Genomic DNA, 20,572 nt, shown 5'->3' with positions numbered 1-20,572 from the left:
TGAACTCATGGGTTCGCAGCACTGAAATGAATTTATCTCTACTATTAATGCGCGGATTTGAAAATTTTTTTGCGGCAGAACGCTCAATAGAGGAGACGTAACAATTTCCAGCGTGTAACCAAAATTTGCTATGGGGCCTGTTAAATTATGGGGTTTTACGTGCCAAAACCACTTTTTGATTATGAGGCACGCCGTAGTGTGTGACTCCGGAAATTTCGATCACTTGGGGTTCTTTATCGTGCACCTAAATAAAAGTACACGGGTGTTTTCGCATTTCGCCCCCGTCGAAATGCGGCCGCCGTGATAGGGATTCGATCCCGCAACCTCGTTCTCAGCAGCCCAACACCATAGCCACTGAGCAACGACGGCGGCTGCTATGGGGCTGTTGAGGGGCCTTTAACATAGGGCTGAAGCTTCCTTTGTTCAACACGAGTGTCACACTAGTACAACAAAGACTCTGGGTTGAACAACTTTAAAGACGAAATCAGTCTTTATTTGTCATACATTTATATTGGAGACAAAGGAACACATGGCAAGCGAGCATCTGTTATGTATGAAGCACCTGCAGAAGAGCAGGTTCTGGTACTACTCATAACTGCAGGTAATGTGTGTGTGAATGGTGATCAGACATCTGTCCAAGTAATGGTAATTAACCTATGTACAAGAGCGCATCACATACACAACTATGATATATACATTTGAATGAGCGACCATACGTTGTCAACTATGGGGGGAAAGTTGCGTGGACTTCATGGATGACAAAATGGAAAGTAGCAATGTACAATCATTGTCACGACAAGGAGGAACCCGAGTGCAAGCCATTTATGGTATAAAACCACGCACTCGAGAGAAAAACTAAGCTGCTTGCTGAATTTTGCGTTTATCATTTATCACAAACGGATATGGTACAAATAGCATCGAATCCAGATTGTTCATTGTCACCGAGCATCTGGCCAGGGCCTAATGCTTGCTTCTATGCTGCAAACAACGCATTTGTGTATGCTACAGATAAAGACAGCACAACACACTGCGATTTTGATTGTATGGTACTTGAGTATTTCGCTTCCCTTAAATTTCAGTTACCCATGTTCCTGTAGGAGTTCTTCCAGACCTCGGCGAATGTTACGGACGAGTGAAACCGGTAAAAGATGCTGAGGGGTAGCGAGGCCCGTATGATAACCGTCCAAGCCATGAACCCGTAGAAGCCAAGTTGCACGGGGCTGGCCTCGACCTTCTGCTTCTCGAAAGTGTAGATGATCCAAAGTGTGAGGTTTCCAATGAGCAGGAACGTAATGACTTGCCGGCCCGGCTTGCTGTGGTCGTGCTCGGGCAGGTACGTCATGCGGCAGGTTATGTCCGCGATGAAGAGCGACTGCATCGTCACCTGGACGATGGTCAGAATGCTGGTGACCATGACCAGAAGGTTCGGGATGTGGTCTTTGGGCAGCAGGCTTCCGGCTATGATGCCGAACATGGCGTAAACGTAGAGCCCGAATGCGGCAACGCTGAGCAGGATGCTTCGCAGGTGGTCCTTCCGGTCGGGGTGGAAGCGGAGCGACTTGATGCGGAAGAACCCGATAGTTATGGCCCCGATGGTCAGTACCTTGATGCCGCAGTGCGAAAGGTCCGACAGGTAGATGGCCAGCATCGCGTACCGCTCGTGCTGGATCAGCACGAAGAATACAATGAGGCAGATGGTGGAGCAGACGAGTACGAGGAGACCGAAGAAGAGGCCCTTGCTGGAGCCCGTGCAGTTAACCTTGGAGCCCGCCTGGAGGCTCGACGTGCGCGATATGCCGTCGTCGTGGCTGTTCTCGACGTGGTACACGGGGTCCTTGCCAATGTTCTTCCACATGACGTAGAGCACGGCAGCGCTGATGAGGCTGTACTCGACGATGAACGGGTACAGGAAAGGGGACGAGTCGGACACGATGGTGCCCATGATGTCCTGCTTTTCGCACGGGTTGGTGAAGTTCTGCGACGCATTCTCCTGAGAAAATCGGCTTCGCTGAACTGCGAGCAAAACGGGAAACAGCGATTCGCCAATTACTCACGGGCGAGAGTACATTATTGAAAGCAAGCAGGAATAGAAGCTGTGCTCAAACTGTGAACAAAAAATTTGCAGTGCGAAAATCTAGCTGCGGTGACGTTCTGCCCTCAAAAGACTATGGAGGGGGGCGCCAGCCAACTAAGCTACCTCGGTGACAAGGATTCACTGCGCACAAAACCGCACTGCACTTTCAGTCTGTTGCACCGTATTCCATAACAGTTCCCAAGAGACACCGGCAAGTTCGATACCGTCGCGGCGTCACCGTCACGCGCGATGGCTACGCTGACTGAACGGAAGCAAGAACGCGCGCACGCAACTGCCAAGAGCTCGAGTCCGTACGACGGGTGCGACATTGTCATTGCAATGCGTGACCAAAGAAGCGTGCTTGCTGAACTATCCTTTTTCTTGCTGCACTGAAATCGGAACTGCATAGTATATGGTGTCCCAGCTAACGTTAGCCAAGCTGTTGAGAGAAAAAGGAAGAAAAAGAAAACGGTGCTAGATACGGCTATAAGACTTGAGTTGTTAGATCGGTCGCATCAGCCAGATGTTTATAAATGTATCTTGCATGGCGTATTTTATTTCGTTTTCTTTTTTTCACAACAGCTTGGTGAGCGTTAGCTTGGATACCCGGTATATTGCTCCTGCAGGTATACATACTACTCCAATCAATGTTATTTTGTAGAAACGACAAAACTATTGCGCCTGTTATATTTGAATGTGAAAGTTCGCATTTTTATTAAGGTTACACCAGTGACAATATAGTGTAGGAGGCCAGAGTTGCTCCATACAGAGTATATAGTGTACACTCTCAATAACTTACACCCTTAAAAGTGAAAAGGGTGTAAATGTGTCCATAACTCACACCCAGTGAAGTCGGCGTCGTTTGTGCGGACAGCTGCATGCAATTGTCGCGCGGGGTGGTCAAAGGAGACGAGTGGTTCGACACCAAGACGGCGGCGACTTATAGCATCGTGGGTGGGGGACCCTCGGGCTACGAAGAGCGCGTAGGAGGGGTGACTGTGTGTCGGGCTTCCGCCACCCGGTTCGCGGAAGCAATGCCCTGGCCTTGAAGTCAGCCCCTCGTCGCTTAACCGCACTGTGCCGAGACATTCGCAAGCTGTCCAGATGCCCGAACAGAACGCGGAAGTGCTTTCTTCGGGAAGTGTGTTTTTTTTGCGAGGTTGTGAGACAAAAGGGGACTCGTTGCACTGCAAGGGATTGGTGGCAACGACCTGGACGTATTGGAACTCCCGATAGTGTCACCTTGGAGCCCCGTTGTGTGCACACTGCGCGCACCGCAGTGTGATTGGACGAACGATGGGGCGAGGGGGTTGCTGGGAATGCTTTTAGGTGCGTGCGGGGCCGTTGGTGGGGATTCGGTGGAGATTCGGCTGAGAAAGAAGAGCAAAATTCTAACATGTTACTCGTAGTGATGTCCGTGTAAATACTTTCCTTTCTATCGCTTGCATATTCTATCTTAATAAACAGTTAACCCCATTGCAATCAGCGTCACTGGCTTGCCTACTGTAACGTGACTTCGCGACATCCATAATATCTTCAAGTTTCCCTCACTGACATCGAGGCGAACATCAACTGGCGCAGTCGGCAGGATCGCGACGTCTTTCTACTGAAGGCAAGTGACGTGTTGGTTGCTTGGGCGGAGAGCAAGCAGGCGGGGGAGCATTTGGAAGCCCCAAGAAAGGACACGACATCAGCGTCGGAAGGACGGCGCAGGAAGCTACGAGCAAAGCCGCAAGCTGGACAGTCTGCAGCAGGCTCATTGTTGCTGAGCGGAGCTGCAGGAATCTCGGAGACGCTCACCACAGTAATGCCGGAGATGCCACAGGTGGACTAGCGACGTAGCGCAGCGGAGTTCGAGTCAGCAAGACTGACAGGGTGAACCGCAGGAGCGCAGAAGACGTCAAGAGTTCCACAGCGACGCAGCGCCGCGGAGTTCGAGTCAGCAACTGACGGGGTGAACCGCAGGAGCGCCGGTGACGTCATAGGTGGCACAGCGACTCAGCGCCGCGGAGTTCGAGTCGGCAAGGCTGACGGGGAGAACCGCAGGAGCGCAGGTGATGTCGAGGGTGGCATAGCGACGGTGGCGACGTGGAGTTCGAGAGCAGTGAGCAGCCTGGAAAAGGAACGGGAAGTTTGCGGAATTGTTTCGCATAGGACAACTATCAGCGGTTGCTGCGACAGAGAGCTGTCAGGAGCACCCAGAACGGCCAACAACACTCCGGAGAGGCAGTCCAGGTGGCGGAGACAGGAGTGGTCAAGGTAGGGCACTTGTCTGTTGTCTCTTGGTCCACCATTTCGGGCTAGCGCTTTAGTGATATTCTCGAGGTAAAGGGAAGATTCTAGGACATCTCACGATGGCGGAGAGCGACATGGCTGACGCAGGGTCTGGTCAAGAAGGGGAAAATTTACCCATTCGAGCAGGTGAGCAATTGCTCACAAAAGAAGTGTTTGAGCTTGAGAAGCTCAGACTAATGCTAGAGATGGAAAAAATTAAACTCGCTCAAATGCAGCTACAGCCGCTGGTGGATGCACAGCGCGGGCAGAGGCAGTTGTCGGGTATCAAGCTGCGGGAGTATGCAAAAGAATTGAAGGCAGTTCTTGCTCCAATGCCAGAGGCGGATCCCACAGTGCCCGCATGGTTTAAAAGCGTGGACACTCTCTTCGAAACATTGCAAATCCCCGAGGATATTCGTGGAGTGATATTGCTGCCGTTCCTGAATGAGAATATGAGAGCATTTGTAGCAAGCGAGTCGGACGGTAGCGTAATGCCATACCCTGAACTCAAAGAAAAAATTCTAAAGGAACTTAAAATGACTCCTAATGAGTATCGGCGCTTATTCCTTTCTGTAAAGAAAGAACAGGATGATTCATGGCATCAGGTGGCGACCAGGTTAGAAACTTTGTTCTCATACTACCTAAAGAGTAGGGATGTCACAACCTTGAAGGATTTAAAAGATTTGGTTATCGCCGATAGGTTTAAACAAATATTATCAGAGGATGTAAGGACATATGTGATGCAGAATGAAGTCACGCACTGGCTTGTTGCTAGCGAAATTGCCGAGCTAGCCGAGACATATGAGGAAAGCAGACGCGTGGGCTGGACCCGAGAGCGTTCGGATAAGCCACTCTGTGAAGGAGACAGACGCGTGGGGAAGACGAGTGGCCAAACAGGGAATGCAGGCAAGAAAACTCGAACGGAAGCTATCCGATGCTTCCAATGTAAGAAATTTGGACACTATGCCAGCAATTGTCCAGACCCGCGGCACGGTTTCGAGAAGGTGCAGCCCGAGGAAGAGAACAGCAAAATCGTAGCGAGGGCGGAGATAATTGTATCTGACAGTTTTCGGCCGCAGGTGGAGCAGTGTGATAAGGTAAACCAGCAAGCCGCATCGGAGGTGTTAAACTGGGTCGATTTGGAAGTTGGGGGAAATTCCGTCAGGGCTTGTCTCGATTCAGGTGCAGAGATAACTGTGTTGAGGACAGAGACGGTACCCGAGGCTTGTAAGGGCAAGAGTTCAGGTAAAATTAAGTTAAAGGGCGCATTTGGTCAGGTTGTTGACGCGGACCTGCTTTATCTACCACTATCCCTAGCCGGAGAGGATGGATGCAGACACCAACAGGTGCTCATTCTGTGTGCAGTCACTGATGTGTTGTCAAAAGGCATAGGTGCATTGTTAACGCCAGAAGCACACGAACTTCTGGAAAGTGCGAAAATGGAGCTGGAGGAAGAAGCACAGGATAGAGCCACTCTCGAGCAAGCGTTTATCACCACAGAAAATGCAGTCGCAGACTGGCCGGAATGGGGTCCAGAGCTCGATGACGACGAAGAGGCGGAGGAGGGTGTTATGGTTGCGTCCGTCGGCCTGGCTGGAAACGAAGCTATGGGTTCGGATGATGCATCTCCTGCTGCCCGCTTCAGGGTTGAGCAGAAAGAGGACAACTCGCTGGGTGAAGCATGGAAGCAAGCAGTTGACGGTACGCATGGAATGAAAGTACAGGATGGTATGCTTTTTCATGACGAGAGGATTAACGGCCAACTGCACAGGCAATTAGTGTTGCCCGAGTCAAAAAGGAAAGAAGTTTTAGAGCTTGCGCATGATAGACCCAGTGGCGGCCACTTCTCTGAGAAAAAGACGAAGCAAAGGCTTAGGAGCGCATTCTTTTGGCCTACTATAGTTGCGGATGTAAAGCGCCACTGTCGAACTTGTCATACTTGCCAGACATTTGCACGACCGTCATTTAAAGACAACGTGCCCATCACCCCATTGACGAGGCCTGAGCGACCCTTTGAGGTTGTATACATTGACTGTATAGGGCCACTTGACCCGGCGTCGATACGCGGGCACCGCTATGCCTTGAGTGTGGTGGACTTATGCACAAGGTGGGCGGAAGTGATTCCCTTAAGGAGCCTCACTGCGAAAGCGACGTGTCAGGCGTTGATAGAAGTGTTCTCGCGATACGGGACGCCTGAACTGATTTGCTGTGATCAAGGCACCAACTTTGTGTCAAGGTTAACACAGGAACTCATGGAGCGGTTAGGAGTTAAGATGCGGTTTTCCACTCCAGAGCACCCGCAAAGCAACGGAATTGTTGAAAGGTGGAATGGCACCTTTAAGGCAATGCTCCGGCACGTCGTCCATGATCACAAAGGGGACTGGGACCGCTACGTTCCGTGCGTGTTATGGGCGTATAGGGAAGTGCCTCATGATATAACAGCAATTTCGCCATTCCAATTGATGTTTGGCCGAGCACCGCGTGGGCCGCTTGACATCCTTCGGCAAACATGGACTGGGGAGTGGACACTACCTACGGGGTTGAACAAGCCAGCAGCGCAGTACTTGAGGGATCTCAGGACTAAGATGGCAGAAGCATCGGCTAAGGTTAATGAACATTCTGAGCCGATTCAAAGACGGTACGCGGAGAAGTACAATTTGAGGGCGAGGGAAAAGCAATTTGTCATAGGTGATAAGGTTCTAGTGCTGGATGGTAGTCAGATAGGCAAGCTGCAGCCAAAATGGAAAGGGCCAGCGGTAATAAACGAGAAGAAGCGGGACAACAGTTATGTTGTGCAGTTTGAGGAGGGAACGAAGTGGGTGCATGCGAATCGCCTGCGGCCATACATGGCGAGATCCTATAATGTAGGCGTAGTGTTTGAATCGGACGAAGAGTTCGGTGCAGTGATGCATGCCCCCTGTCCTAGAGTGAAGGAAGAAAACGTACAGTTCCAAGTGGCGAACGAGACGTTAACGGCGCGACAGTGTGACGAGCTACGTAGAGTTTTAGGGGAAGCTCAGGAGGTATTCTCTCAACGACCCGGTAAATGCTTGGTAGGTTCACATAAAATTGCACTGCTTCCAAATGCAACACGGGAGAAAGCACACCTGTACAGGGTGCCAGTGGCATTCCGCAAGGAGATTGAGCGACAGGTTGCGGAACTGCAAGACTGGGGCTTCGTGTATCCGGTAGACAGCTCCTTTGTACATCCAGTAGTGTGTGTAGCCAAGAAAGACGGCTCATTAAGGATGTGTGTTGACTACAGAAAATTAAATGCAGTGACAGAGCCTGACAGCTTTCCTATGTCGAATATGACTGAGTTGTTGTACGAGGTAGCGCGTGCCAGCTACATATCGGTGATAGATATGACTAGGGGGTATTGGCAGATAGCTCTAGAAGAGGAGTCACAGCGACTCACCGCTTTCGCTACACCTAAAGGGTTGTATGCTTGGAGAGTCATGCCGTACGGGCTGAGAAACTCGGCCGCAACTTTTCAGAGAATTATGAATGATGTCTTACGTGAGCATTCAGAATATGCCATGGCATATATTGATGACGTGGCTGTATTTTCTACAACCTGGGCAGACCACATGCAGCACCTGGGAAAGGTGTTGGCCACTCTCAAGCAGGTGGGTCTGACGGCGAATCCTGCTAAGTGCAAGTTCGCACAGACAAAGGTGAAATATCTTGGTCATGTCGTCGGATCCGGGACGCATTCCCCCGATCCAGATAGGGTGAGTGCCATCTTCAAACTGCAGGCCCCGAAAACCAAGAGGGATCTTAGGAGTGTCCTAGGTCTTTTTAACTATTACCGTGAATATATTCCCGAATATTCTAAGGTGGTACGCCCGCTAACTGACTTGACAGCCCGTAGGATACCTAAGGTGATCCCGTGGAATGAGGAGGCAGAAAATGCATTTTGCGCTGTAAAGAACGTATTAGCATCACTGCCGCAGTTAGTGGCGCCTGATCATGATAATGAGTTTCTGTTGACAACCGATGCCTCCGAGATAGCGGTAGGGGCTTGCCTATCGCAGCTTGTGGAGGGAGAACAAAAGCCAGTCGCATTCTTGAGTAAAAAGCTGACAGCATCACAGGCAAAGTGGTCAGCCATAGAGAGAGAGGCGTTTGCGGTCGTGTGGGCGCTGGGGAGGCTGGACACCTGGCTATTTGGAGCAAAAATAAAGGTGGCCACCGACCATAATCCGCTAACGTTTCTGGCCGGCTCCGCATCCACCAGCCCAAGGCTGATGCGCTGGTCACTGGCGCTTCAGAAGTATGAATTAGAGATAGTTCACATAAAAGGAACGGCAAATCGATGTGCAGATGCGCTGTCGCGATTAGATGACGGGGAGGGGGAGTAAAAGCCTGATACGGGAAGTGCGCAGCTACGGTGGCTTTGCTAATTGCTTGTGTGTATAGGCTTGTGTGTGAGTGCATGCGGGTTAGGACGCACGTGCCCGATTCTAGTGTTCGCGGGTGCTGCTGTCGACAGACCTCACGGCGACAGAGGCTATTTTTGTTGTTTCTACCGCGGATGCATGGTGGACCTGACAGCAGATTTGTGCCCTTCCTTTGTGAATTGCAAGGACCGTTCGTGATGTGCTGCGTGGTGTGTGCGGGTGTGTGTGTGAAAAATGTCACGCTGACAACAAGTGTCCCCGTGACATTCTTGGTGGGGAGGAGTGAAGTCGGCGTCGTTTGTGCGGACAGCTGCATGCAATTGTCGCGCGGGGTGGTCAAAGGAGACGAGTGGTTCGACACCAAGACGGCGGCGACTTATAGCATCGTGGGTGGGGGACTCGGGCTACGAAGAGCGCGTAGGAGGGGTGACTGTGTGTCGGGCTTCCGCCACCCGGTTCGCGGAAGCAATGCCCTGGCCTTGAAGTCAGCCCCTCGTCGCTTAACCGCACTGTGCCGAGACATTCGCAAGCTGTCCAGATGCCCGAACAGAACGCGGAAGTGCTTTCTTCGGGAAGTATGTTTTTTTTGCGAGGTTGTGAGACAAAAGGGGACTCGTTGCACTGCAAGGGATTGGTGGCAACGACCTGGACGTATTGGAACTCCCGATAGTGTCACCTTGGAGCCCCGTTGTGTGCACACTGCGCGCACCGCAGTGTGATTGGACGAACGATGGGGCGAGGGGGTTGCTGGGAATGCTTTTAGGTGCCTGCGGGGCCGTTGGTGGGGATTCGGTGGAGATTCGGCTGAGAAAGAAGAGCAAAATTCTAACATGTTACTCGTAGTGATGTCCGTGTAAATACTTTCCCTTCTATCGCTTGCATATTCTATCTTAATAAACAGTTAACCCCATTGCAATCAGCGTCACTGGCTTGCCTACTGTAACGTGACTTCGCGACATCCATAATATCTTCAAGTTTCCCTCACTGACATCGAGGCGAACATCAACTCACCCTTATGGTGTAATGTATATAACTTACACCCAAATGGTGTGAGTTATAGACACATTTACACCCTTTTTCACTTTTAGGGGCGTAAATTATGTTACAGTGTAGGCTTCACTTACCCCTGAATGGCAAGATAAGTTCTTCCAGTGTGCTTCCACGGCCATTTCTGAGGTGGTGCTCATTTATTTCCTGCAGAGTCTCCTTGCCAAGAGTGCGTATCCAAACGCATATGTTGGTGGCCACGACGTGCATTAGGCCAAATCTGGCAACCACTTTGAACTTGTGGATGTTCAGCTGAAATATTCAGTAGGAAGCCGTCAAAGTCAGCGCTGGACACTACTGTAAGGCAACATTGTCGTACTCACCCTTGCGTTCATGAAGATGAAGTACATTTGAGCAAATGTGAAAACCATTTGCAGGACAGGGTTGATTCCCAGCAGTACGCTGTAGCAGGGCGACGTGGATGGAATTTCGAAGAACGAGCCGAACTCCAAGCCATTGTACACCATTGTGCCCAGGCCAAAGGCTGCAAATGCAGAGCGTAGATCATGTCAGAACGGTAATACCCTTACAGCCGTAGTCGGAATAGAGGAACTTTGGTTTCGCCAAAAATATCTGCTTTCAAACGTCACGTGATCAACAATAATGGAAGTTTCACCGCCGCCCAAAGTTACAAGCTGCAAAGAACATCCACCACACGGCAACAGTGCATCGAGGCGCACACACGACTTGTGTGCTCACTTTTTGCACATGGCGTCGCTGTCTGCTATCGTCTGTCAAATACTCTTGGTTCATATGGTGTCTGATATACGTTAATTGCACTTAAATGCACAAATTTTAGTAAGAAGCAATCCTCGACATCTGCGAAAACATTTAGCAAACTAAACATATGCCACAAAGTGAAATGACTTTCCATTAATTTCTAAAAAGCCATCACTAATATCGTGGTGCCAAGATGCAGCTACAGAGTACTTTTTCTCTGCCTTCACACGTGAAAACGCGGAGTTTCGCGGCGACATCTAGCGAGCGTGACGAGACTTTTATAAGCGCGCGGCTTGGGTTTAAGTCCGAGATCTCCGCTTAGGAGCAACTAACGCGCCGTGATTAATATTTTGGAAGCGATGTCGCAGCTATGCAGGTTTCTGCGTGACTAGTTTGTGGTATACAACCACTCTTCTAACGCGGCGGAGCCAGGTACTCGCGCGCACGACATGGTTCATCTTTTCTTTTTTTCAGCGTGCGGCTAATATTGTGCGCGTTGCTACAGCAGAAAAGTAATTAGAGAGCAACTCTGCAAGAAAAAAAAAAACACTGCTGTAAAATTTAATACAGGCTGATATTCCAAACACCTTGTGTGCCAATTCAGAACCGTTTTGCGCATTATATTGGGGTCAAGGACTCACGGAGTCGCCATCTGTCGGAAGCGCCTCCCTTGCCTAGTATGAGGGATCACGTGGCGCTGCCTTCATAGGTTTCGCTTACGGGGCTCAATAAAAACACCAAGCGGCAGCCCTCCTCGACATTTATGTAAGTACTCTCAAAACGAGGGAAGTTTTTGACTGGCGATATAATAATCTTGGGCAAACTGAAAGTATAGAATCGTTTACAGACGCTATCTCTTTACCGAATACGTACAGTGAACGCCACTGCAGGCGGTCGCCGCGATGGAGTCTCCCGAACAGGCTTCTGGCGCGAAAGGTAGGCAAACACTAAGAGTAAACTATGTGAAATATGTTCTTATAGTGGGCTGTCTGTATAATCAAATGAAGCATAACAGAACGAAGTCTCAATGCAGCGATCCCACGGGTTCGCAGCAACCGACTGCGCGTCTGCATGCATGTCGGCGCACAATGTTTTGCTTTCGCTGCGAGCGCGTTTTCGCACCGTGCCGTGAGCTTTAGGCCGCAGCATATGAGCATTTGACAGTACACTAGCAACCATTGATGCGTGGACGCTATCAGAGCTGTCAAAAATGATTTCGTTATAGAGACTTCGACGCCTACAGCGACTGTGATGTGCCATCGCGACGATTCAATCTTTATCTGTCTTCTAAATTCTTGGACATTTCAATATTATTTCTCAAGTTGCGTCGCACTGTATGTTTATCGGTCTTCTCAGCGTGCGATTTCCCTCTGCTTCTTTTTCGTAATCTAGTGCAGTGATTCATAATACAAACATGACCATATGCCATGCCTTCTTTTTAATGTGCGTCTTACCGCTCCCCTTCCGTTGCAGTGAACTTGCCAGGATCTAGCATCAACAAGTTCATAGACCAAACCGTCATGACATTAGCCGGGCAGCGGGCGCGGGCGAGCGTCTCAGCGCGCGTTTTCTGCTTTCACCGAACATCGCAGTCCCGGCGCCGTAGCAGAAATATTCCTCGCGTCTGTGCTTGCTGCATACCCGAGTTGTAGCCGATGTATGTTTGCCGGTTCTAAGTTTCGCGAGCCAAGCTTCAAGCAGCTGCTTGTCCTGCGGCTACGTGTGAATAAGGCTGACACCAGGCTACGTGTGAATAAGGCTGACACCAGGCTCCGTTGCGTACGTCCGGCACTGCGGCACCGAGCATTAACCTACCGTGCTGCACGCCTCCAAAGGCAGCCACTACCTATTATAGTTATTTAAAATGTTGTCAAGCAGACACCCAAGGCGGTAAAGCCTCACCACTTAATCAGAGCCGCAGCGCAGATGGGACTTTAAACTTTCTTTTTCAGCTTGCTTCGGCGCTCCCGAAGAAGCTGACGCGACCGCTGTGTCCACGTGATCCCTCATGCCACGCCACACCGACTGTGGCGCCAGCTTTTCCAGTGGTGGAGCTCGCCCCCAGTATCTACTAAACGGTGCTCCAAAGCTAAAGTTAGCACAGCAAAGAGAAAAACTATCGCGTGCGTCCCGCCGTATCCTCTAGCCAGAACGGGAACTAAGCGGTTCGCTCCCTGCGCTCTCTGATGCGTACCAATGGCGCCGATCCTGAGGAAGAGGCTTCCGTGGCTGCGGTCGTTCTCCGAGATGCGTTGCTTCTTGAGCCTCGGCGGCACACCGCCGCTCTGGGCGGCCGCGGCGTCCAGCCCCTTGTTGGGCTGCGCCTTGTCGCCCACGCTGCGTCGCAGGTTCTCGAGGATGGTGATCTTCTTGGGGCACCTGTACGCGGCCCCGGACCCGGGCGGGGAGGAGCGCCGGAGCAGGTAGATGTACACGTAGAGGAGGAACAGCAGGCTCACGCTGTACAGGTACATGTAGAAGCCCTGCGTGCGCGCGGCTACAGTCAGCGGGCGCATTGTACCATCGCTCAAGGTGAGAGAAGGTGCTCGTATGTATATATTGCTATACAGGGTGTCCCACGTAACTTTAGCCAAACATTAAAAATATGTGAACGCCACGTAGCTGGACAGAACCAAGGTAATGTTGTTTGCCGTCGCTTGCAGATACTCATATTATTTTTTCCTCATTCCACCTAATTAGAAAAATAGTTTCAATTAGTTAACTTCTCAAACAATGTACTTACGAGTAGATGAACAGTGTCAATGACAAAATTGTAGAGCGACGTGAAAAACTCCCGATACAGCTTTCCGTTGCTCAATACGTGCTACATAAAAGTGTTTTTTCGAGCGTGAAAGAAGACTGCGAATACACGCAAAGTGCCTTGAGCGGCCAGTCGCGCGAACGCAGTATTTAAAATGATCTACTGTAAGGGTACTCCCATTATGGTGTGCGGATAGAGCGAATTACTATGCTCCCCGTTCAAAATTAACGATGCCAATGCCTCGTACCCCCATGGGCCACAAAACTAGCAGTGTGCTGGCGATAAGCAAAGAGTTTGCTCGGCACATTGTTTAATACACAGAGAAGGAAGTTTACATTGAAGCGTTTGCGATGGAGCCTAAGTTGCCGCTGACCCTCATGCTTCACCGCAACGCAAGTAACCGTGTGGCGCAGCCAACCTCCTCGGCACAATCGCCTGTCAAACGCCACTCGTAAAACAAGCGGCAAGGCATCCAACACCCGGACTCCATAATTGACGAGAGATTTAAATAAATAAATAATAACTCTCGCCTCGCACTTGTAATTGCCGTGTCGTAGCGCATTACCTAAACTGTGAACGTCAAACTGTTCAGCCGATTACGTCATGCGAATCTTGCATGCCGCCGAGTAAATATCGTACAAAGATGGCTACACGCGTAAAGAAAAGTAAACTCTGGGGCTCTACGTGCTAAAACAACAATCAAATTTTGAGACACGCCGTGGTGATTCCGCATTAATTTTGTCCACCTGGGGTTCTTTAACGTTCACCCAATGCACAGTACACAGGCAAATTTGCATATCGCCTCCATCGAAAATGCGGCCGCCGCGGCTGGGATTTGACCCCGCGACCTCGTGCTTAGTAGCGCAATGCTAAAGCCAATAAGCACTCGCGGCGGGTCTACACGCGTGAGCAGTGCGTCGAAGCAGTGCGCAGGGTCTTCGCTTCAAAATTCTTGCGGGTTAAGTCAGCCAACCGGAATACGTTCCGCGCCGTGAAATTAACACAGGAATAGCAAAGGAGAACGAAAAAAATAAATAAGAGCGAGCTGGGAAGCGATCAAAAATAAACAATGAGCGGTGATGTGCTAAAAACAGTTTATTGCAAAGCAATTTCCGACGGCTGCGACGCTAATTTCCGACGCTACTTCACGTGAAGAATCGAAGAATAGAGAGACCAATCAGCAGACGGTGAGTTCACAAAGCGTATTTGCTTGGAACGACTTTTCAGGATGATACTAGCTTCTAGATAATTATTCCCAAAGTGTACGACAAAATACGTGGGCGTTGCATTTATTTGTGTTTTTCAATGCATGAAACGTCGTTTTGTAAAAAAAAAATAGAGAAGAAAAAGTGGGACAACAGTGCAATTATACCACAAGTTTGACGGCGCATATCTTTAAGCCTGTGTCATTCACAAAATTCGTTCCGGGCGGATGTGCCTTGCTTGCGGTTACACTTCGTAAATTTCAATGTGTAGCGTACATTATTTAAGAACTTAACTAGTGAATTTTGTTAACTCGTCGGCTGTGCATATCGATTTCTCGCGCAAGTATAATGTCCGCCTTTTTGAGTAATTCAGTTCAATGACTAAAACTATGCTACCTGCCACAGACGATTTTTAAATGTCTGTGAAGTAAAAACACGTCCCCGTAATTTGGTTATTCGTGTGAACGGTGGCCAAACCTGTTTGTAAGCGCCACATTCCTCATATTTCACGTTCAGCAGCTTTCTGGACTATTTTATAGGCCACTGTCATTTCACAATGTTTAATTTCGATCCACGCTGTCTTCAACGGGGTCTTACAACGCGACAGTAAAGGAAACGCGGCAGTGAAGGAAACCACGACGCCTCAAGGAAAACGCAAGTGCGACCACGAACAGCTGGAACGTTTTCCGAGACGCTTCTGGCAGTTCGCTACCGAAGAAAAGTATTGCTCCAATATCAGGGCTGACGATGTTCGATCGAGCGAACGTTTGTATGCAGCTGTGAGGCACGTACTATTCTCGATAAACGAAGGCGGCGAACTTAAAAAAAGAACAAGAGTACTTCATGCGACGGTATTCACAGTTCACTGGGCGACAGCATTTCTGCGAAGCTATAGGCGCACCGGTTCCTTACACAAAAAAGAAACAGACAGACAAATAGAAACGAGTGCGGACGATCTCAGTATTAGGATTGACCGTGGTGATTAGTCGCGGATCTAATGAATTTCCCACACGATAAAGCAACAGAAGAGGCGGCTTGGTCGCAATGAACAAAAAGAGTGACGCAGTAGATACGAAGAGACCCGCAGTGTGCTTCAATTATTTTTCTGCATCTGCCGAAATGTAGTTTTATTTTCGATGTCATTGTGCATACATTTCTGCGCGGCTCTCCGGTGCCGAAAAAGTGTCACCCTTATCATTCCGCACGATGACATTGGCGACGAGCGTGTTGTCATTCCCGAGCCGATAGCGAAGGTCGTCTTATTCTGAGAAAAAGAGGCAATAAAAAAATATGACAATTCTGCCACATCAGCTGCAAAAATTGGAAGAGCTGGACATTACTTGCGCGACAAAACTAAAGTTTCCTTTATTAACTTTGTCCTTATTCACTTTAGGACGCATGACACAATCACGGATTTGAAGCTGACCAGTAATTAAGCAATATCCATTTAACAGAAATCGCCTAATTAGCACCATGTTAGAGAAATCCGCTCTCAAATCCTGCGGGGCAAAGCACTGGTGCTCGAGTTTACATTTGTCAGCGTTCCGTTTCCCCTCCGTGACGTCGGCACGTCGCTCTTTTGCAGATGGCGCCACCGGAGCTCCGCTTTCGCGCAAAACACTTCCACCAACGCTCACCTCGAAGTAATAGAGGGGCACCCTGAACGTCACCACCTCGGACGTGAAGAACACCACGCAGATGACGACGAGCAGCTGGCAGTACATGGAGCTGACCATGATGAACTGCTGGGTCCTGCGAAGAGGGAGCACAGTGTCGTTGATGACAGCAACACAGTGAGAGGAGGACCAAAACTCAAATCAAATCTCGCGGCTTGATAATGATTGATGGAGCTTACTGGCTCCGTCAATCAAGGGCAATTTGTGGCCAAAGAACGCCAATTGCGGGGTTTAAACTATCGAAACAACACACCGCATTTGATAGACATCTTATGATGGAAGGGTCCAGCTCTGCTTTCTTAACGCGCGTCTAAATTTAAGTAAACGGGCGTTTCTGCATGTACGGGGTAGTCATATCTAAGTTTTCCGGAATTTCGACTGTCACGAATAACAAGTTTAGTCCTTGGGCTGGATTATTCAGAGTAGGGACGTTACCTGCACGAGAAATCGAAACATTTATTCAACTAATTAACGAAAATTCACAAACGAACTTATTAATTACTTTACGGCACATTATACTGCAATTTATTCATTGTAGCCGGTGACCCTGCAAGGCGTGTACACTTGCGGCGAATTTCCAGAATGACACCAGTGTGCAGCAATGCGCCATCAAAGCTCGCAGTAAAAATGCACTGCTGTTGCACTTACCTTCTTTAACAAAGCTGAATTTTATGCGATGAAGCACAAATGTAACTGGAACGGCCATTTACTTCATCCCACACTTTGGGAAAAAATATGCAGTAATAACACGCTCCGTCGCATCTTTCGCACGCTCAAACATACACGCGGACATTCTACACTAAGAACAAAGGGGTTCCTGACAGTTCCTTTTGCAAGACTAACTATATACTTATCCCATATTGAAGTTAGGTTCCGATTGTTATCGCACTCTGGGATGGTGCACGAGAAATCTGCTGCGGCACACTCGATGACGCTCGGAAATAGTGGTAGTCCGGGACATGATCTTACTACGGCAAAAGGAGTAGACAGCACTCCCTTTGTTGCCCGGGTGTAGGTTTCGCATATTGGCACTCGCTGCCCACCTTGGCGTTTTCGGCGGCTCCCTCGGAAATGAGGGCAGAAAACGTCTCTCGGTGTGAAAATTAGAAACGGTGAGTCACTCGTCATGGCTGCTGTGCTGCTGACAGCTTCCCCTGGTCTCGAGAACAGTCTCCGTCACCGTCAAAAAAAAAAAGAAAGAAAGAAAGAAAGAAAGAAAGACGAGCAAGGCAACAGCGTTCTAAGTCCGCTGAGCGGGAAGGCTGGCATCGGAGGTCAAGGGGAAAAAAATGAAAGACCGTCGCGCGCGCGCTCCGACGGTTCCGCGCGGAAGGATGCCAATGGCCGTACGGCTGCATCGTACAACCGCGTTAGCACGCGGCAGCCACGGTGACGCCTGCATCACGCGATGGGTCTTTTCTTGTTTAACCTCGCTTTACTCGGAAACAATTTAGAGAGCGCGGAGGCTGCGGATGCGAAGGGCCCGTATCGTCAGGCGAGTCGCTGCAGCGGTTCCTTCGTCCACTTCGAGCAAATGGTGGCCGCACGCGCGCTCGCGAAATTGAAGGCCGTGGTCCGTTTCCCGTGACGCACCAGCACCGCAGGCCTCGCAGTAGTAGTAGTGGTACCTGCCGAAATCCATCCCGACGCGAAGTCCATACACGCCACCCTCGCTGAGTCGCCGGCCCCTCGGCAAATGTTGCAGGCTCGACTCGCCAGCGCGGCAGGCGCCTGCCGTAATATCGCGGCGAAGGAGTTCCCCGTCGAGCGCTCGCGCGCGCCTCCTTTCGAGATGGCGTTCGTCTTAACGCCCAACCGGGAGGCTAGCTTTTCAAGCTGCCATTATTACGCCGCCGCCACACAGGTGCTCGCACCCTCGCCCACCTCCGCCCGTGCCCCACGAAGAGAAAGCACGCGCGTGAGTCGAAAGAAATGCACCGAATGAAAGCCCTCCTCCTCCTCATTTCGGGGTCTTCGCGAGAACTTTCATGCGAGACAACTGCCTGCACGCGATACAGCGGCTTCTTTCGGGCCGAATCTTTCTATGCATGCGCATAGAGCCTTCAAAACTCGTCTTTTCTTTCTTTTTTTTTTCGCGCAGTCACTTCAGACGCTCGGCATATGATGAGCAACTCGTTAAGGCTCCTTCCATCGAAGAATGTATGCGCTGCCGTGGTGACTCAGCTCTATCCCACAGCGCATACTCGTGGCGTCGACGGCGCGGAAGTAGCGGCGCTAAATCACGCTCTCATATAGTTTGCGGCGTCAATACTGACACGCGAAACAATTTACGAGCGCCAGTTTACAAGTGGCCGCGAGAACTGCGAAGCCAGCAGAAATGTACACAGGCATGTAAATGCTTGCGTCGCAGAGTTGGTTAATAATTAATGCTCCTAATTTTGCTTCTCTCATTGCCTTCCTATCGACTAACGGCGGGTTAATTTCTTCGACAATTTGTGCCAAATATGAACTCAGTGGAATAAATTATAGCGCCTTTACATGCTAGAGGATCTTCATACTTTGCTCTTCGAAGTCAGCAGCTAGTACTGCTGAAATGACTGAACTAAACCGTTAGCTTTTTGGCCGGAACTAAGGTGTAACCTAGCGCCCTATTATTGCGTTTTCTCTCTTTTGCTTACGTTTCGTCTGCCGCCTTCCCAGAGTTGCAAAATCAACAAAATTAGCACGAAGAGCAGATTGAAAACACGCGTACAGCCGCACAGTGCGCACCTGTCAGTATTAAACTATACGTGCGCGCTTCACAAAAAGGTTTTCTATTTCTCGGCACACCTCGGTGTTGGGAAAACTTCTGCGGTCGGCCGCGCGTGAATGTGTCGCCGCGTTCTCAACCCCAGCATCGTTATTTTACGACAACGGAGTTGTCGCTCCACTTGCCTCGCACGTTTACAAAATCGAAATCTATGGGTGTGGATGACGGTCCCCTATAGCGAATTCGGGCCACGGAGTGCCCTTTTTTCAACAAATATTTCAGATAGAGGCGATCGAACAAGTCTCCAAACAAGCGTAATGCTCCGCTCAAATTATTCTGCTCTATTTTCTTCTTCTTCTTCTTCTTCTTCTTCTTCTTCTTATTATTATTATTATTATTATTATTATTATTATTATTATTATTATTATTATTATTATTATTATTATTATTATTATTATTTGTATCTAAGGAAATACTTGGGACGCTATACTTTAGCACGGTTTGCGGAATGTGGCTGAATTTGTCAAATGTACGTTGAGCAAAAACTGTGATAAACCAGTCACCGTCATTTATTACGCAACGCCATGGGCAGTGCGCTCAGTACTAAGTAATGATGATGACTTGGTTTTCTCTTGTTGAGGGGTGCGACGAAGTAGTGCAGGTGCATGCCGCCGGGTCGCGTGCAAGCTTCAGCAATCCGTGGGGCGCGTGTATGCGACGTCAGTAATGCCATTCCTCCCGACGGAGCTAGTGCTCGAGCAGTTGCCGACCGAAATTTGCGCGACACTTTCCCCGTTGTCTCTCGAAAACTTGCTCAGAGGTAGCTCACACTGTCACTTACGCAAAATATATTACAAGCTCAAGGTAAAAAAAATATTGCGCGCGAGTAAAAATTTCACCGACGTAGACAACTCGGTGCACGCGAGTTCGTGATACCCGCGAAGAACTGCGAACCGCGGGAGCTGAGCAACAAAAGGCGCCGGTGACTCACAGCGAGGTGACCTCCTGCTCGGTGTCGGCAAACGTGACCGCTTCCATGGCGGTTGCTGCAGGGTTCGAGACGCGCTGTGCAGGCTGAGCGCGGCGCCGAGTATGCGATGCCCGGGGATCTCGCTGCGAACGCAGCGTGACTCAAAGCTGGGGACCGGCGAGCTTCCGAGGAAAGCCCCTCCTATAGAGCTTGCAGCGTGATTCGCGGCTCACAGCAGCGGCTCGCTGGAGCGAAATGATCAAAATGGCGACGGCTGGGCTGCAGAGCGCGCACGTGAACGCGCGTTCCGTCTTCGTCGTCTTCCAGTGCTCTGCTGCGGTTTAACGATATCTGATGCGCGCGTTCCTGACAGAAAGCGCTGGGTTTGTTGTCGCTGGCCGTGTAGTGTTGGCATAGTCGTTTTACAAGCGCTTAGAGAGAGAGAGATGTGCAGAGAAAGATGCGCTATTTTCTGCAACCGTTTAGGGAGCACGGCGCAGCGCCTGGTTGGTCGAACGCCTGCGAGGAAAACAAGCGTATATATACTTTGGCAGGACGCGGCGCGTAACCAGAGTCGAACATCGCCGCTCCAGCGTGGGATACGAAGAGAAAGCGGAGTCGCATCGGCGAGGAGCGATAGCGCCTACTGTAGATATTTAACTTTGTTATCTAGCTACCACCTGACTGTTGGCCGATCCCTAACAATGGGCTCGCGCAATTTTTTTAGATCAT

The 20,572-nt window shown here is 50.0% G+C and overlaps 2 protein-coding genes across 5 annotated transcripts in view; one reads left to right on the top strand and one right to left on the bottom strand.

The window, feature by feature from the left end:
* Nucleotides 1–471: 471 nt before the first annotated feature.
* Nucleotides 472–20,572, bottom strand: part of OtopLa (Otopetrin-like a) — a 52,287-nt gene continuing 32,186 nt past the window's right edge. For 2 of the 4 annotated variants that reach the window (XM_070535118.1, XM_070535119.1), the window contains 5 exons: nt 16,122–16,236; nt 12,713–13,001; nt 10,122–10,282; nt 9,876–10,050; nt 472–2,013 (listed from right to left, as the gene is read on the bottom strand). In XM_070535118.1, the coding sequence (XP_070391219.1) occupies nt 1,076–2,013; nt 9,876–10,050; nt 10,122–10,282; nt 12,713–13,001; nt 16,122–16,236 (1,678 nt within the window). In that variant the 3' untranslated portion in view covers nt 472–1,075. Of the gene's footprint in view, nt 2,014–9,875; nt 10,051–10,121; nt 10,283–12,712; nt 13,002–16,121; nt 16,237–17,788; nt 17,945–19,861; nt 20,141–20,572 lie in introns of those variants that run through there. The other 2 variants (XM_070535120.1, XM_070535122.1) reach the window with 2 other exon arrangements.
* Nucleotides 4,824–9,103, top strand: LOC139057248 (uncharacterized). Its single transcript, XM_070535123.1, has 2 exons — nt 4,824–6,049; nt 7,934–9,103. Exons 1-2 carry the CDS (start codon nt 4,840–4,842, stop codon nt 8,710–8,712), a joined length of 1,989 nt encoding a protein of 662 aa, XP_070391224.1. The 5' UTR covers nt 4,824–4,839; the 3' UTR covers nt 8,713–9,103.

Source organism: Dermacentor albipictus, chromosome 3 (genome assembly GCF_038994185.2).
Source record: "Dermacentor albipictus isolate Rhodes 1998 colony chromosome 3, USDA_Dalb.pri_finalv2, whole genome shotgun sequence".
Lineage (NCBI taxonomy): Eukaryota > Metazoa > Arthropoda > Arachnida > Ixodida > Ixodidae > Dermacentor > Dermacentor albipictus.
This window is presented reverse-complemented; position numbering and strand designations above follow the sequence as displayed.

What these genes read in the sequence shown, in the direction of transcription:
- LOC139057248 (XM_070535123.1), top strand. Translation starts at nt 4,840, where the DNA reads ATGCCATACCCTGAACTCAAAGAAAAAATTCTAAAGGAACTTAAAATG. An exon ending in ATGGAAGCAAGCAGTTGACG is followed by an intron (nt 6,050 to 7,933) that starts GTACGCATGGAA and finishes CAACCTGGGCAG; the next exon opens with ACCACATGCAGCACCTGGGA.